Source organism: Eumetopias jubatus, unplaced genomic scaffold (genome assembly GCF_037043125.1).
Source record: "Eumetopias jubatus isolate StellerSeaLion01/CBP00866 unplaced genomic scaffold, mEumJub1_p1.0 scaffold_3, whole genome shotgun sequence".
In the NCBI taxonomy this organism is placed as follows: domain Eukaryota; kingdom Metazoa; phylum Chordata; class Mammalia; order Carnivora; family Otariidae; genus Eumetopias; species Eumetopias jubatus.
Window position 1 is genome coordinate 101,906,823 of NW_028274809.1, and position 17,577 is coordinate 101,924,399.

Sequence of the window (17,577 nt, forward strand, 5' to 3'; positions counted from 1 at the left end):
GCATTAAAATGAATGTAGTATATGACTTTTTCTAGAAAACATGAAGAATGAAATCACTATAATAGAGATGGGTTGGAAGATGGAAAATGGGTGGATATGCAGGAGAAACAGATCCCCCCCACCCTGTGCCAGTTGTTGAGTCATTCAGCAGGTGGTCACTCATTTATCAAATTTTTTTTAATACAAATTATATGCCAAGCCCTGTGCCTACGTGCTGACTGTCTGCTTTAAATGAATCAGATTTTATCCCTTATCTCATGGAGTTCATAATCTAATGAAGGAGATGGGCAATAAAAAGGCAAAACAAACATTATGATTAAGAAAATGTTATGAAAGAAATATTCCTTGCCTATTTATAGAAAATAGGGAAATAGGAGCTTTGTGACATACTTTTGGTAGGGTGATCAGTGATGGCCAGTGAAGGCCTTTCCAAGGAGGTAGCGTTTAAACTGAGACTTAAAAGGTATTGGAAGGAGTCAGCCATGGGAAATTTGGAGAAGGACATTCTATGCATAATGAAGCCTTTATTTGAAGACCGTAAGATGGCATCTTTGAGAAACAGACAAAGAAGCCATTATGGCTGGAGCTTAGTAAATTGAGGTAAGAAGTCATGTTGTAAGCAGTAATAGGGACTTTGGACCTTGCACTGAGAAATTACCAAGAGCTATTACGCAAAGAAGTGACATGTTCTGTTAGTTAAATTAACAGAAATAACTTCAGATTGCTATTATTAAGCATTTTTCTTTTTAGGATAGAGGTTATTGCACACTATATAATTTCATGGGAAATTCAAATAAAAAACTTAGAGCTACCACAAATACATTCAGTACTTTCTAGTATAATTTTGTTATACTTGATATGAATATCTGTAAATTGATTATTTTTTCCTAGACTGTTTTCAGAATGCAATTTTTAGCATTGATCTTCAAATGTTACAGATTTGCAAGAATTGATATATTACTTCCTCAAGGAAAAAGAAATCAGTCTTATTTATTTATTTTTCAGAGGTGGCTGGATCCAAACAAACCAATAAGGAAGCAGCTGAAGAGTGAGCATACATATTTACTTGACATTTTACAAGTATACTTTATAAAGATAAAGGATTAATATAATCTGATTAATTAGAACTGCTTTTATTAATTCTAGGAGGATCTCCTTACAGTTTGAACTTTAGAGTCAAATTTTTTGTAAGTGACCCCAACAAGTTACAAGAAGAATACACAAGGTGGGTTTATGGAGCATATTTTTCCTGAAAATATTGTCAGAACTATTATGAAATTTTGAAATTATTTAGGCAGATATAGATTGTCATGGTGTGTAATTCTGAGATTCCCAGCCATGACATAGAATGGGTTATAGATCTAACATGTTTCCTCCCCTCTTGGGGTGGCTAGGAGGACTTTAGGAGATTTGAACCCCAAGACCATCCCATCCAGCCACAAGCAGCCTCCTGAACCATATGAAATTAGATTTTTCTACTTGTAAAAAATGGTTAAGAAGTACTGCTGTAACTAATTGAAGTAATCAGATGATATTATAATTGTATCCAAGTGATGCTGCATAGTGAGAATTGTCTTTTTTTTATATAAAAGTGTATTCTATATATATATTTTATTTCCATTGAGGAGAACATAGAATTTAGAAAAATATATAACCATTATGTGCAGGGGTAATGGTCAACAGGTACCTTTTTTTTTCCCCTCTGAAAATAGAATCTGTAGTTCCCTTTTGCTAAGATTAAAAGTTTTTCTTTTTTTTTTTTCCTCCACCCCTACCATTTTCCTTAAAAGTATAATTAACATACATTATGTTAGTTTCATGTGAAACTTTTTTATAAAGGATGTTGGCAGGGAGTGCGCTAGCACACTTAGATCTTTAAGTGCCCACTTCATTGGCCATTTTAAGTCTGCTCTTGAGTGATGATTGAATTTTGTTGTCATTTCTACTTGACAAAGTGTACAGAAGAATGACCGAGATGAGTATTTTGAAAGTGTATGAAAATTACGTGAGCTGTTTAAGGTAGAAATGGGAATAATCAGAGTGTGGTATCTGTACCTGAATCTTGTGTATTGTTTGAAAGACAGAATTAGTAATTAGTTTTTTTTTACAGACTAAAGGAAACATTAGCATGTAAGACCTTCCATAAAAGTCTCAGCTATAAGAATATAGGTCAGTGATTATATTCAGAATTACTCTAAAAGGTAGGTGCTAAATTAGCAATCTGTACCTAAAGCTACCTGTAGATGGGCTGTGAGATGTTACCATGTTGGCCATTGTTTAGAATACTGTGGTGATGTGGAGCAACAAAAGAATAAATTAAAGATATTTAGCTGTATCTGCCAGTCCTCGGGTGTTTATAATATAGGGTTTTCAGTAGACCAAGTAAGAAGAGTTAGATTGACATACTTGAGAGTCCTTTTCTGTGTGTCTGTTGAGGGCAGGGTGTTACCCTTTTTATAAAAGAATTTAGGAATGTAGGCCCTGGATTAGGCAGTCCTAACATTCAAAACTAATATTATTTCCAAGGTAATTTATGTTGAAAAGCAAAGTTGTGTTATATGAATAACCTTCAGTTTAATGTGGTAGCTCTTAATCAGTCAAGCTTTGTTGTTGTTAAATAATTAACAAAATCTTTTATTTTAATAAATAATTCTTAGTATTGTAAAACTTTTCCTAATTTTGGCTTAACTTCAAGGAAACTACTCTGAATTAATGAAAATTGTGAATTATAAAACATTTTTAAGGCATTTTACTATTTCCTGGTAAATGTAACCTGAAATAAAGTAGCAAAGTATTCCATAATACATATTTTATGTAATCGGAGTCTTAAATATATAAGAAATATTTGTAATTAAAAGACCAATAATTTAAAATTGGATTTCTAATGTTTTTAATATTTATGAAAAGTTTGTTAGCATAGCAATTAAAATATTGTCATTTGCAGCCACATTCATAACTTACTTCACTCAAAATAATGTCTTTGAATTCCTTAATGGAGCTTGAATGTGTTGATTCTTTTATAGCCTGTGTTTAAAACATAATCATGGAATAGATGTATCTCAATGATAATTAAGTCATAATATCTTCCTGAAGTAGAAGGTAGAGCCAAGTTTGGTAGGAATCAAGCAATTACTTTGTGCTCAGTCTGTTGTCTAGAGGATTATCTTTGTTTTCACTAAAAATAATGTATTCTTTCCAAGAGTCCTTTATAATAGAATGTCCTAGAATCTTGTAACTGGTGATATTTGGTAAAATGAGTTAAGTAGCTAGTTTTCATTATATTACCGTAGAGTATATTAGTGAATCTCTACCCTCACTACAACTTAGAATCACTTAGGGGAACTTTAAAACATGCTGATGCCTTTGTCATACCCCTGAGATACTCTGATTTAATTAGGTCTCAGATGGGACCTGTGCATAGACATTATTAAAAGCTTCCCAGGTGATTCTAATATGCAGCCAGGGGTAAGAAATACCCCTTTAAAACTTTAGTGCTTGGGTAGCCTTAATGCAGTGGTCATGATAATAATATGACACCTTCAGCTACAGTTGCTAAATTTTAAGGACTAGTTTAAACCCACAAAACAGGAAACATGCTACACCTCCTTACCTTGAGATTCCATTCTAGATAAGTCATAGGAAAAAGGACCTATAGAGCCTACAGGTCATTTGGTATTAGCAGGTGCTGGCAACCTTAGAAGTGGAGTTTTCTCAGGAGTCATGACACTACAGATGACATTTCTTTGGTGCCTTTTTTGTGCTTAGGTATACTCAATATGTAATAAGTGCTCATGGTATTGGTTATTGTCTGGATTAGAAAAGCTGTATTATTTTTACAGTTATTATTAAACATGTCATTTCTGTTTTTTACCTCAAACATTATTGATCTATCTTAAAAGTCTTAATTGTCTTTAAAAATTGGGTTTTTATCACCTTATTTGGGGCCTGTGGGATACATATACTAGGCAAGTGATATTACTTCCTTTTTTACAAATACAGAAATTAAGGCTCAGCCAAATTTTAAGTAATTTGCTAAAGAGCACTGGCTGGTTTAGCTTAGGACTTGAATTCTGGTTTCCACTCTGTCAGTCCTTACTGGGTGGTATATAAATAAAATTCAGCAAGGCATAGGTATTATTTGTGTAAGATTTACAATATTATGTCAAGAATATACGTGCCTTTTCAGTCTTAACTGAAAATTGGTTCCTACGAGGAACCTTTTAACTTTTAATTATGAAACCAAGAAGCTAGGTAGAAATATATTGTCTTACATTGAATAACTAGGTAATATTTACAATATTACATATTAGTTCTCACAGGGAGTTTATGTACTTCATTAATATGTGAAGCCGAATATTTGTATCAGCTTTTAAAAAAACGTTTTAGCGAATATCTGATTCTCTGAAAGCCTTATGTTTTTTGGTAATTTGAATATTGTCATGGAGCTCTTTAATAATTTTAATCAGCCAGACAACTAAAATTGTTAGACATGATTTTTGATTCTTGGAGTGTGTATGCTTTTCTCAGTGGGGTAAAATAAAGTCTTTTTAAAGCCACAAAATTTGGTCTTCTGCCACCGTTATGCATCACAGGTGACTTGTTGCAAGCATTGACACATCTCTGAGGGAATGACTTACCCCAGTAGTGGGGACAGAAAGACAGTGCCATCTTATAAGCAATCTCAGCATTCTTTTAATAGAAATTTATATTTTTGTTGGTTTTAAAGGAAGTTGGGTACTTGGCAATTCTGATAGGGAAGGCAGCGTAAGTTTTTTGTTTTGTTTTGTTTCTGACTAAAGAGAGCTTTCTTAAATGAAAATGGAAAGGTGCTTTTCTACATTTAGCAGCCTCCGACAGTGTAATGATGAGATGACCATAGGCCTGTCTGCAGCTGGCTTTCTGTCTCAGCAGAAAGGATGACTTCTCCACTTGATCTCTAGTGCATTGCTACTGTCAGCTCTCCTATGTCTCTGACTCAAGTTTTCTGTGTTTCCCAGTTCTAATTTCTACAAACACCAATATTTAGAATATTCTCCCTAATGTCCCTTGGTCACGTAACTCTTAAAGTTTTTATAATAGAAGCTAGTGGAAACAAGTTATTTGAAGTACAGAATTTCATTTGTCAAAGAATTTTAAAGATTGGGATTCATGAATGTATGAAAGCTTATTTAAAAATATCTTTATATGTGTTAATATATAGATTGCTTTTAGCAAATATTTAAATATTTCAGTTTTATTAGTTAATGTAAGTATACAATTTTTAAACCCTAAATGTTGTAATTCCAGTAAATGCTAAATGCTATCTCTTGCTTTTTTTTTTAAGGTACCAGTATTTTTTGCAAATTAAACAAGACATTCTTACTGGAAGGTGGGCTATTTTAAATTTTTAATGATGGGCTTTAAAAGTACTTTTAGTTGTGTATTATTTAAGTAAGTCATGATCATTGCAAATGAATTATCTATTGAAAGATGGTTACATGCAGCATGAATTTTTTTTCATCAGGTAAGTTCTTATAGTTAAAATGTAAGTCATGGAAACTTCATATGTGAATAGTATTACATAAATTACAGTGCTTTTGAAATTACTGTATTTAACCTTGGGTTATGTATTTTCTGTTTTATTAGATTGCCCTGTCCTTATAATACTGCTGCCCTTTTGGCTTCATTTGCTGTTCAGTGTAAGTATCAACCCACTCCTGAGTCACATAGCATGTGATTGCATGGTCTGTGTTGATAGTACAATGCCTTTAATGCAGGAGTTCTTTAGACATACATTACTATACAGAAAAAAGTGATTGCAAAGGAAATATAATGGAACGTTCAATTAGTTAGCAATTACTTAGATTTCTGAAAAAAAGTTTTTCTGAAGTTGTTTGAAACCTAGAAGAAAGTTAAGTGTGTTGTAATAGCTTGCTTACATGGTAGCTAGCAGTTAAACAAATATCTTACTTCCAGAAGTAATAATGGAATTCACGACATTGCTGATTTGGCTATCAGAATTACAAAACGTGTCTATTAAATTGTGACTACTTTCCTTCCATGTAATAGCTGAACTTGGAGACTACAATCAGTCAGAAAACTTGCCAGGCTACCTCTCAGATTATTCTTTCATTCCTAATCAACCTCAAGATTTTGAAAAAGAAATTGCAAAATTACATCAGCAACATATGTAAGGATTTACTTACTTTTATGCTTATTTCATTAACTTCTTAGTGGTATCTTTTCTAGAGAAATGTTTTAAATTATTTCTAATGTGATTGTTATATTTACTTAATACAGAACAGTTACTGTTATGTAAAATAGTAGAATTGATGTAAGGAAATGTGAGTTGTCTATACCAAAAAAAAAATCATAGCTAATTTCATAGAATATATGAGGCTTTCTTTCATTTCTAGTGAGAACCATAAAACTATATGTAAACAGAAATTTGCTATTGGGGTGCCTGGGTGACTCAGTTGGTTGAACCTCCAGCTCTCGATCTCAGCTCAGGTCTTGATCTCAGGGTTGTGAGTTCAGGCCCCATGTTGGGCCCCATGCTGGACATGGAGCAAACTGAAAGAGAGAGGGCGAGGGGGAGGGGGAGGGAGGGAGGGAAGGAGGGGAGAGGGGGAGGGAGAGAGAGAAAGAAAGGAAGGAAAATATTTGCCATTATGTAAAGTTGACAGTTCTTTAAGAAGGAATTTTAGAATATTAATAGTATGTTCACAGATCAGTTGTTACAGATCAATCTACTTAGCAATTCTTTCTTAGTTTTTAGCTATGTGAAAGGAATCATTTGGTAATGAGCCAAGAGGAGAAAAGGAACCTTATGTAATATAAATTAATTTTTAAAAGTCTTTTAAAAGTAGCATTTTTTCATTCATAACAATATTCAACTTTGATATTTTCTGAGTCTTCACACTTGATCTTAGCCAAAAGGTCAAGAAGCGATATTTTCTGAGTCTTAATTTTCTGTGACATAATTTGTTTCAAGAAGAGATTTATTGCTTTGAATAGAAAATAATATTGTTTATTGGTTTACTTTTGCTTTAACATGCAATTCAAAATGCTCAACGGTGGAACTAAGGCAGTATTGCTTACTGGCTAAGAAAAAGTTTGAACTAGAGAACCAGACTGCCTGGTCTGAAATTCTGGTTAAGACAACTTAACACTTAGAATCTTGGCCAAATTGCTTTCTATCTCTGCTTCTCTGTTTCATTATATGTAAATTGGGGATAATAAAAGTATCTACCTCTGGAGTTAATGTAAGGATTAAGTGAGTTTATATACAAAGTACTCAGAACAGTGCCCAGCGCATGGTAAGCACTAAAGAAATATTAGCTCTTAATAGTAAGGAAACTTAACTTTCATTTGGTAATGGCCCATCCATGTATCTAAAACAGGTTGGCAAACTGGCCCACTGCCTATTTTTGTATGGCCCATGGGCTAAGAATGATCTGTACATTTTAAATGTTTGAGAAAAATACAAAAAGAAGAATAACATTTTGTGGCATGTGAAATTTTGAGAAATTACAATTTGGTGTCCATAAATGAACACTTAACAGAGCATAGATTGCCTTATTTGTCCTCATGTCTGTGCTTTCAAATAACAGCAGAGTTGAGTAGTTGTAGCAGAGACCATGTGAGCTAAAAGTCTAAAGTATTTACTATCTAGCTCTTTTAAATTAGCGATAATCGTGCCTCAGATAAACGTCATTGGCTACGATACTGCCACTGCGCAAAGCTGTCTAGCTCTTTTCAATAAAAGTTTGCTGACCTCTGACATAAAATGAGACTAATAAAATGAGAATTTCAGTAGACTGGCCTAATGCCGGTGAGGGGGCTATTTTGGTCTAACAGTAAAAATGCCATTTGTAATAAAAGTTTTACACATAGCATATCCAAATCAAGCGTTTAAAGATAAACCAGATTTTTTTAAAAAATTTGCCAGTAGTGGAAAAATCTCTTCTGTAAGGAAAAAGTTTGACAAGGTATTGATTATATGTTTGTATTTGGTTTAAAGAAAGGATCCTCAGATCTTTAAACAAAGAAAAAATAGAATCATCCAGTTTAACTGAGGAGTAGGGGGTGGGATGGGGAGGTAGAATATTTTTTTAACTTAATTGAATTTTATAGAAAATTGAGGTATATGTACTTTTATTAGGAATCCCATTTTTGTGATCATGCATTGGCAGGCTCTTGGCTTCCTTTTCTGATATCATTAGTGAGTGAAAGGTTGATATCTTTGCTTTTGTAATTTGCTGTTTTTGTTCTGCTATAGTCAGATAACATCAGATAATGAAGGTTTTTAGAAGCACATATAATATAGGAGTAAATCTGTTTTGAAAGCCTTTGCTAGAGTAGTAGTTCTCAAACTTGAGTTCATAAGAATCACCGGGCACATTTCTTAAATATAAACACTTTGGATGTTATCCCTTCTATATCAGATGTATACAGCAGTACTTCTGAAACTATCTGTGATGAAAGACCAATTTTCCCCCCAATCTGTCATGGAATGAAACTTCTGAAAGATATAATAAAAGTGAATTACTAGGAAAGTAGAATGGAGAAATAGAGACGTAAAAAATTACAAGTCTTTGTTTCTCTTATTAGATTCAATAGACTTGAAATTACTCTGCCAAAATGCTATGAAATATAAAAGACTCTGTTTCTGTACTTGTTATGAATCAACACCTGACTGTACACCATACTCTAAGAAGCATGCTTTGGAAGTTGTCTCAAAGTTTGCATGTTTCAGAAGCACCTGTGATTTAAATGCAGATACAGTATATGGACCAAATTTTGAAAATTTTGAAAAACACTTCTTCTAAAAAGTTGTCAGAGAGCCAGTGACTTTGTCAGTCATAAGAACAGCTAGGGACTTTTAAAACCTCATCCATTTTTTTAAAATATAGTTGCCACACAGTTATATTAGTTTCAGGTGTATAACATAGTAATTGGGGAAGTCTGTTCCTTAAGCTACACTCACAAATATAGCTACCATCTGTTACCATACAACGCTATTACAATACCATTGACTATATTCCCTATGCTGTGCCTAATGATTCCTCACTATTAACTCATTCTATAACTGGAATCTCTATAACTGGTATCTCCTACTCCTTTCACACCATTTTGCCCATCCCCGTTGGCAACCATCAGTTTGTTCTCTGTGTTTATGGGTCTGTTTTGTGCTTTTTGTTTCTTAATTTTTTTAGATTCCACATATAAGTGAAATCATATGGTGTTTGTCTTAGTCTGACTGATTCACTCTGTATAATAACCTCTAGGTCCATCCATTTTGTCACAAATGGCAAGATCTCATCCTTTTTTATGGCTGAAAACCATGTCATATCCATTCATCTATCAATGGACACTGACTTGCTTCCTTATCTTGGCTGTTGTAAATAATGCTGCAATAAGGATAGGGGTGCATATATTGTTTTGAAAGAGTGTTTTCATTTTCTTTGGGTGAGTACCCAATAGTGGAATTACTAGAACATACGGTATTTTTAATTTTGGGAGGAACCTCCATACTATTTCCCACAGTGGCTACACCAGTTTGCATTCCCACCAACAGTGCACAAGGATTCCTTTTTCTCCACATCCCCTGGTGCATTCTTGTATTTCTGGAAAATAAAATATTCTGCAAAATAATGATTTGTGTTCCTGAAAATGTACCCTCCAGGTAAGTTAGATATTACTGTACAGAACTAAGAGGAGTAGTCATGCATGGTGTATATAAAAGGTTCAACTAGAATGCTGAAATATTTCCAGGTAAATAAGCTTTTTTTCTAATTTTGCCATATTTTTGATTGGTATAATTTTTAACATAATGTCTTTACAGAGGTTTATCTCCTGCAGAAGCAGAATTTAATTACCTGAACACAGCACGTACCTTAGAACTCTATGGAGTTGAATTCCACTATGCAAGGGTAAGTGAAGAGAACTAATTTGATGTTGTTGAGTTAGGCTCCATTTACTCAGTACCAAAGTTTTTATTTAATGCCCTGTTAGGATTAAGCAACAAATGGAATAACTAGTGAGTGCTGCCAACATAGTTGCACTGAAAAGTTCCTCTGAATAGAAGTATTTTCACAATCGGGGCGCCTGGGTGGCTCCAATGGTTAAGCGTCTGCCTTTGGCTCAGGTCATGATCCCAGGGTCCTGGAATCGAGTCCTGCATTGGGCTCCCTGCTCCTTGGGAGCCTGCTTCTCTCTCTGCCTCTCTCTCTCTCTCTCTGTCTTTCATGAATAAATAAATAAAATCTTTAAAAAAAAAAAAGTATTTTCACAATCACAGAAGATTTATTTAATACCTGAAGAGAAGAATGGTTGAAGTGGATTTTTTGTTATTTTTCCTCAAGCTAGTGTTCTATGTTATAAAGATAATTTTTGCAGACCATAAGAGATAATAAAAACTATACAGGAAAAGTAGGGTTTTTGGCATTCATCATCATTATTATAAAAGATGCTTTTCACCTCAGTGAGGCTTGTGTTATTTGTTTTCATCATTTAGTGACATCATTATAAATTTTTATTTATAAAGCACAGAGTGAAGTATATTATCGTACGTTGGTTGTGTTTCTTCTCTGCCACAAATCCCTTTATTGATATGGAATTTTCAGTCATTGGCTTCTTCTACACAACACTCTGTAACAACTTTTTCATTGTGCCAAACGTTGCCGCTTCCAAAAAACCCTTTTCCCCTGCTATAGGCATATTTGAAGTGGCTGTCTTTCATTTGTGTGTCTCTACCTAGATTCCTTCTCATGATCTCTTTACCAAAAGGTTATAGTCCTTTAGAATTACCTGGAGTACAGCTTTTCTACATAACCAGTTTTCTACATAACTTTAGGTTTTCTACATAACCAGCTTTTCTCCATAACCAGTGATTATAGGTAACCACTGGTTGAGTTTGTGATAGGTTTTATATTCTCTTGGGACAAATTGCCAAGCCGAATAAAGATAACAGCCTAAAAGGGAGTTAAGTTTTCCTTAGATAGATATTTTTAATTTATTTTAATATACACATTCAAAGTTCTGTTCCATATAGTAGTTTTATTGTTGAGGGCCTCACCTGGCCATGTTCTTCTAGAGAGGAGTGTTAGTTCTTTTATTTCACAAAGCTTATGTCCGTCTCTCCTTTAAAAAACCAAATAACTTGCTTTCCTCACATGACTATATCTGGTAATTCTGAGTGCTTGTAACTTGGAAATCTATTTGTCTGATTCCATTTAAAATGTGTAGGTAAGGCTCTCTCAAACTTTTCGTTTTCTTTAAAATGTGCCCCATCCCCCTCTATTCCTGTTTGGGGGTTGTTATATTTTAACATGATTCTCCAAAATATAACAGAGTGGTCAATATTTGTGCAACTAGATTTTGTTTTTTATCATAATAAAGTTTGTAAAATGGAACTTTACATATGTGAAGTAAACTGTGGTTAACAATAAGAAGGCCCCTAAATTCAGTCATTTTAGTCCTTAGCAGTTTTGGGTAAAGGTAGTGTACATTGGTATCTGATCTCACTGACTGCTATCAATGAAATACAGAGTGTTAAGACTTTCCTTTTTTAATTTAAGTGACATGCTGGGTCTCAGACATAATTAACCATATTGTTATTTATTGATTTGATTAAGGTAGGATTTTTTTATTGTTTAAATTATTAGATTATAAAATCCTTTCTAAAAAAGCCAGAAATGTAGAGTAACACATTAAGTTAATTTAAATTTTAAGTGGTCAAAGTTATTTAGAAATGTATTTGTACTGATAAAAAATGCCAGGGAAGGATGTTTCTGTTGTGTGATACAGAGAACTCGAGAAGAAAACATGCAGATGTTCAGTGAATGTGAAGGGGAATTTTACAACATCCTGAACAAAAAGGAAAAAAAAGTGGAGGGGAGAGGATACATAAAGAGAATACTTAAGTTTTAACTCACTGTCACAAGCAAAAGTGTGTTTGAAATAATATTTTATTTGGAAAAACGAGGTAAGATGTTTTCTCTCTGCCTTCAAAATGTAGATTGAAAAAGTCAGAGAGTAGAACAAGTTATTTAATAGCAATCTGCAAAATACAAATAGGTTTTAGAGCATTCGTTGAGGTGGGTCTGATAGGTCCCTTGCATAGTGTTGGTGCTAAGGATTACTTAGTTGAGCAAAACATCAATTATCTTTGCCCTCATGGAGCTTGCAGGATGGTGGGGGAGAAAGAAATGGGGCATGTCTTGACAATTAAATATGTGAAGTCATGAAGGGGAAAGTGCAGAATGCTATGGGATTATATGACAGAATATCTAATACAGCCTGGGAGCAAAGGGTAGGGAAGGCTTCTAAGAAGAAGTAATTTACTAAAGCCAGGAGAATGAATAAGAATTAGCCAAGAGAGTTGTTTTCACTGTGGACCATCAGCATGAATAAAGACCTGAAATCAAGAGGAAACATGGCATACTTGAGAAAATACGAACATTTTGTATGCCTAGGAGATTATATGAATAAGGGAAAAGGGAAATGTAAGAAAAAAAGAATGAAAACTTCAGAATAAAAGGGAGAGAAAGATTTGGGGTGAGAGAGCAGGGGGATATTTTGTTTTTTAAAATAACATAGTGGGGGCGCCTGGGTGGCTCAGTAGGTTAAGCGATCACCTTCTGCTCAGATCATGATCCTGAAGTGTCAGGATGGAGTTCCACATCAGGCTCCCTGCTCAGCAGGGAGTCTGCTTCTCCCTCTGACCCTCCCCCCTCTTATGTGCTCATTCTCTCTCTCATTCTCTCTTTCTCAAATAAATAAAATCTTTTAAAAAAATAACATAGTTTTTTTCTTTTGGTGTGTGTGTGTTGTGTAAGTTTTAGCACAAGTATAGATTCATGTAACCACCACCACAATCAGAAATAAGGACAGTTCATTACCCCATAAAATCTTGCATGCTACTCCTTTGTAATCTAACCTTCTGTTTCCCCCCCCCCGCCCGCCCCACCAATCCCTGGCAATCACTGGTCTGTTCTTTGACTCTGTAGTTTTGTCCTTTCCAAAATGTCTCATAAATGGAATCCTATGTTATGTAACCTTCTGAGACTGGCTTTTTACAATAATACATTTAAAATTTAAGTTATTGTGTGTTTCAGTAGTTCGTTCCTTTTTTTTGTTTATTCATTCACCCATTGAAGAACATCTGAATTGTTTCTGGTCATTTCGTTTTGTTTTTGTTTTTTTATTAATAGACTATGGCAAAAAATTCATTTACACGCTTTTGTGTGGATTTAAGTTCTCTTTTCTGTAGGGTAAAACCCCGGAGTGGGATTGCTGGGTCATATGGTAAGTGTATATTTAGCTTTACATGAAACTGTCAAATTGTTTTCCAGAGTGTCTGAACCACTTTGTATCCCTACTGGCAATATTTGTAAGTTCCAGTCATTCACATCCTTTTTGGCATGTGCTGCTGTCCATTTTGTTTTGTTTCTTTTTAAGCTTTTCTAATAGGTGTGTTTCATCTCATCACGGATTTACTTTGCATTTCTCTAATACTAATGATGTTGAGCATCGTATTTTCTCTGATGTCTGTTTAAATGTTTTGCGCATTATTTAATTGTTTCTTTTTTGCTCTTTTTTTAAAGAACTCTTTATATATTCTAGATACACTTTTTTTTTAAAGATTTTATTTATTATTTATTTGAGAGAGACAAAGATAGAGCACAAGCAGGGAGGAGAAGGAGAAGCAGGCTCACACAGGGCTTGATCCCAGGACCCTGGGATCATGACTTGAGCTCAGGGCAGACAACTTAACCAACTGAGCCACCCAGGGGCCCCTAGATACACGTTTTTGGTAGATATGTGATTTGCAAATATTTTTTTCCCACTCTTTGGTTTGCCCTTTTATTCTCTCAACAGTGTCTTTCACAGAGCAAAAGAGAAAGTGACAGATTCTAATATTCCTTATTCAATTACTGATAGAACATCTACCCAAGTTTTCAGCTTCATTGTGAATATCTTTTTTCCATAGGTATTTGTAATAATGATGAAAATAATTCTACTGAAAAGTAAATTTTGCCTGTCAGAGTTTCAAGAAGAGGAAAGCCTCTTCTAATGATGCTATTTTGATTATTCATTCAGTGAATATTTCTTGAGCACCTTCTATGTTGCAAGTCCTGTTTATAGACACCATGGATACAGCAGTGAATGAGGCAGATAAAACCAAACCCTCTGAAACTTGCATTCTGTTGGGCAAGACAGATTATAAACAAATAATTGAGTACATCAGAATACATAGCAGACGTTCCATGGAAGTGAAGTTCAGTAACAGGCAAAATACCAATCTGTACTGATAGAAGTGAGAATAGCAGTCACCCCTGGAAAGGTTTTATTAGCTGGGAGGCTCATGAAGCAGCTCTCTTGGATTTTGAAAATATGTATATTGGTTTGTAGTGGTTACAAAGATGTGTATATACGTATGTATATTATACATGTAAAATTTTGGGTTGCACATTTAAGATTTGTACATTTTACTATATATACATTGTACTCAATTTTCTTTAGTTAACTGAATAAGTAATAGATAATAATAGATGCTATGTAGAAAAATTACCTGAGAAAGGGGATTGAGGCAACCAGAAGTAGGGTATCAGGGAAGCCCTCACTGAGAAGATAAACAGAAGGCGTTCTGCATATACCTAGAGGAAAGGAAACATCAATGAAAGGCCATGAAATAGGTTGCTTAAGGAATAGCAGAGAGACTAGTATGGCTGGTGCAGTGTGAGCTAGAAGAGGAAGAGTATTGATGAGGTTAAGGTGGAGTAGGATTTTATAAGACGTTTTTTAAAGACTTTGGCTTTTAATTCTAAGCAAGGCCATTAGACAGTTTGAACAGGTAAAAGACGTGGGATTTTGAAAAGATAACAGTGGCAGCTCTTTTGAGAGAAGAGCCCAGCTAGCAGACTGACTGTTACCATGATCAATGTGAGAAATAATGGTGGTTGTGAGAAGTAATCAGATTTTGTATATATTTAGAAAATGGAAGGGACAGCATTTACTGATGTATTGGCTATAGGGTGTGAGAGAAAAAGGATTCAGGAATGATTCCAAAGTTTTTGGCCTGAGCAACTAGAAAAATGGAGTAACTATTCAGGACGTTGGGACCAACCAAGAAAAGCAAGTGTGGGAGGGTGGGTCAGGAATTAGTCTTACGACAAGTTAAATTTAGAAGACTTTTACAGATCCACAGGAAGGAGGGTGGGCAATTCAGTGTACAGTCCTGGAATTCAGAAGGGAGGTCTGGACTGAAGATAGGCATCTGGGAATTGTCTGCTTACAGCTAATATTTAAAGCCATGAAATGAGGGCACTGAGGGGAAATCTAGAGGATACTGAAGAGAAACATTCACAGAGCTGGAATACTTCAGAGATTAGAGGCTAGAGAGATGAGGAAGAACTAGGAGAGGAGACCAGGAGGAAGCAGACCTTTAGACAGAAGGCCTTTCATTCTTTCAGACACATGTGTTTCTTTGAAGCCAAGCGAGTCAGGAGTGATCAGCTGTGTCAGATGAGAACTGGATTAGAAATGTGGACATCGTCAGTGACCTTGTAAGAACAGTTTTGTGGTATTATGATGGCCAGAGGCTGATTACAGAGTATTCAAGAAAGACTGTGAAGATAGTAATTTCAAGAGATTTTACTGTACTGGACACAGGTAATAATAATAGTCAACACCTAATAGCATTACTAAGGGCCCCAGTGCCTTCTTAGGTAGGACTTTATGTCAGATTTTTTTTTTTAAGATTTTATTTACTTATTTGACAGAGACACACACAGTGAGAGAGGGAGCACGAGCAGGGGGAGTGGGAGAGGGAGAAGCAGGCTCCCCGCTGAGCAGGGAGCCCGATGCGGGACTCGATCCCAGGACCCTGGGATCATGACCTGAGCTGAAGGCAGATGCTTAACGACTGAGCCACTCAGGTGCCCTGGACTTTATGTCTATTAATCTCATATAATCCTTACAACATCCCAGTGAGGTAAGAGTATTATCATCTCCACTTTACAGATGAGGAAAGCGAGACACAGAGATGTTAAGTAATTTAGCTATATGATAACTATTTCTGTATTGTAGAACCAGTTTATAGCTTCTTCTTAAGCCTTGTTTTTAATTTGCATGTATTTGAAAACTTTTTGGCAGATTGGTTAGAATAATCAAACAATTGAAAAATATAATCCCCTGAGGGGCGCCTGGGTGGCTTAGTCAGTTGAGCGTCGGACTCCTGATTTCAGCTCTGGTCATGATCTCCGGGTCCTGGGATCAAGCCCTGTGTCAGGCTCTGTGCTCAGCGGGGAGTCTGCTTGGGATTCTGTCTCCCTCTGCCCCTTGCACGCATGTTCTCTCTCTCTCTCTCTCTCTCTCTCTCTCTCTCTCTCTCTCTCTCTCAAATACATGAAATCTGTAAATATATATTCCCTTGAAACGGAGAAAATCTCTTCTGTCAGAGTGGAGCTGTGTATATGACTTCATCGGCATCACCCTACAGCATTCAGATCACCCAATGACTTTCTTTTTTACTTTTTTTTTTTAAGATTTTATTTATTTGAGAGTGAGGAAGAGCACAAGGGGGGATGAGGGGCAGAGGGAGAGGGAGAAGCAGGCTGCCCGCTGAGCAGGGAGCCTGACGTGAGACTCTATCCTAGGACCTCAGGATCATGACCCACGCGGAAGGCAGCCACCCAACCAACTGAGCCACCCAGGTGCCCCCACCCAATGACTTTCCATAATTCTGTGTGCTTTCATTCATCACAACCGTCTAGACATAGCTTTTGTGTGTGTGTTTTGTTTTGTTTTTGGCATCTTTATGAAACTACTTGTATTCATTTTCACTGAATAATTTGAATTTACATACACTGTTAAGCCTACGTAAGGAACACAGAAACATTTTTTTGAATTAGTGAATGTTACACCTAAGTACATAAACATTTATACAAACATAAACATTTTAAATCAGTCATGGGGGAAAACAAAACTAAAAGGTTAAATAGAAAATAATTTCAACATAGATTACAGAAAAATTTAATATTATTTTTATTTTATTCATAATATTTTTATTTTATATTCATGCTTCATATTTATTCCAAGCATTCTTTTAGACATGTAATTAGAAATATAGGAAAAAGAGATAGGCATTTAACAGGAGAAATACAAATGATTGATATTGTGAAAAATTGCCTGTTTTCCCTAATCATCTAAAATATAACCATGAAGGGCACCTACCTGGCTGGCTCAGTTAGTAGAACATGCAGCTTCTGATCTCAGGGTCATGAGTTCAAGCCCCATGCTGGGTGTAGAGATTACTAAAAAAATAAATAAACTTAAAACAGAAATCCATGAAAGTAACAATGAGATACCAATTTCATCAGATTTGCAAAAATTCAAAGAATTAAAAATATCCATTTTTGGTCAGAGTATGCAAAGTGGACATTCTGAAACATTGTTGAAGTATAACTTGTAACTTAAACCCTTTTGGAATGCAAATATTATGTGAATATAATCTTTGATCATTCATTTCTCAGATTCCATCCTTTAGAATATTTATATAGGTGTTTTAATTAATGTGTTCAAGGATTTTTA

General features: G+C 35.1%; 1 protein-coding gene and 1 pseudogene across 1 annotated transcript in view; one reads left to right on the forward strand and one right to left on the reverse strand.

Moving 5' to 3' along the window:
* Positions 1–17,577, forward strand: part of PTPN4 (protein tyrosine phosphatase non-receptor type 4) — a 221,620-nt gene that overhangs the window by 96,499 nt on the left and 107,544 nt on the right. Inside the window, exons 4-9 of the mRNA XM_028101288.2 lie at positions 1,006–1,048; positions 1,147–1,225; positions 5,324–5,368; positions 5,626–5,678; positions 6,049–6,169; positions 9,827–9,914. Coding sequence (XP_027957089.1) covers positions 1,006–1,048; positions 1,147–1,225; positions 5,324–5,368; positions 5,626–5,678; positions 6,049–6,169; positions 9,827–9,914 — 429 coding nt within the window. The remainder of the gene's footprint in view (positions 1–1,005; positions 1,049–1,146; positions 1,226–5,323; positions 5,369–5,625; positions 5,679–6,048; positions 6,170–9,826; positions 9,915–17,577) is intronic.
* LOC114207363 (U4 spliceosomal RNA) lies at positions 7,656–7,725 on the reverse strand (annotated as a pseudogene).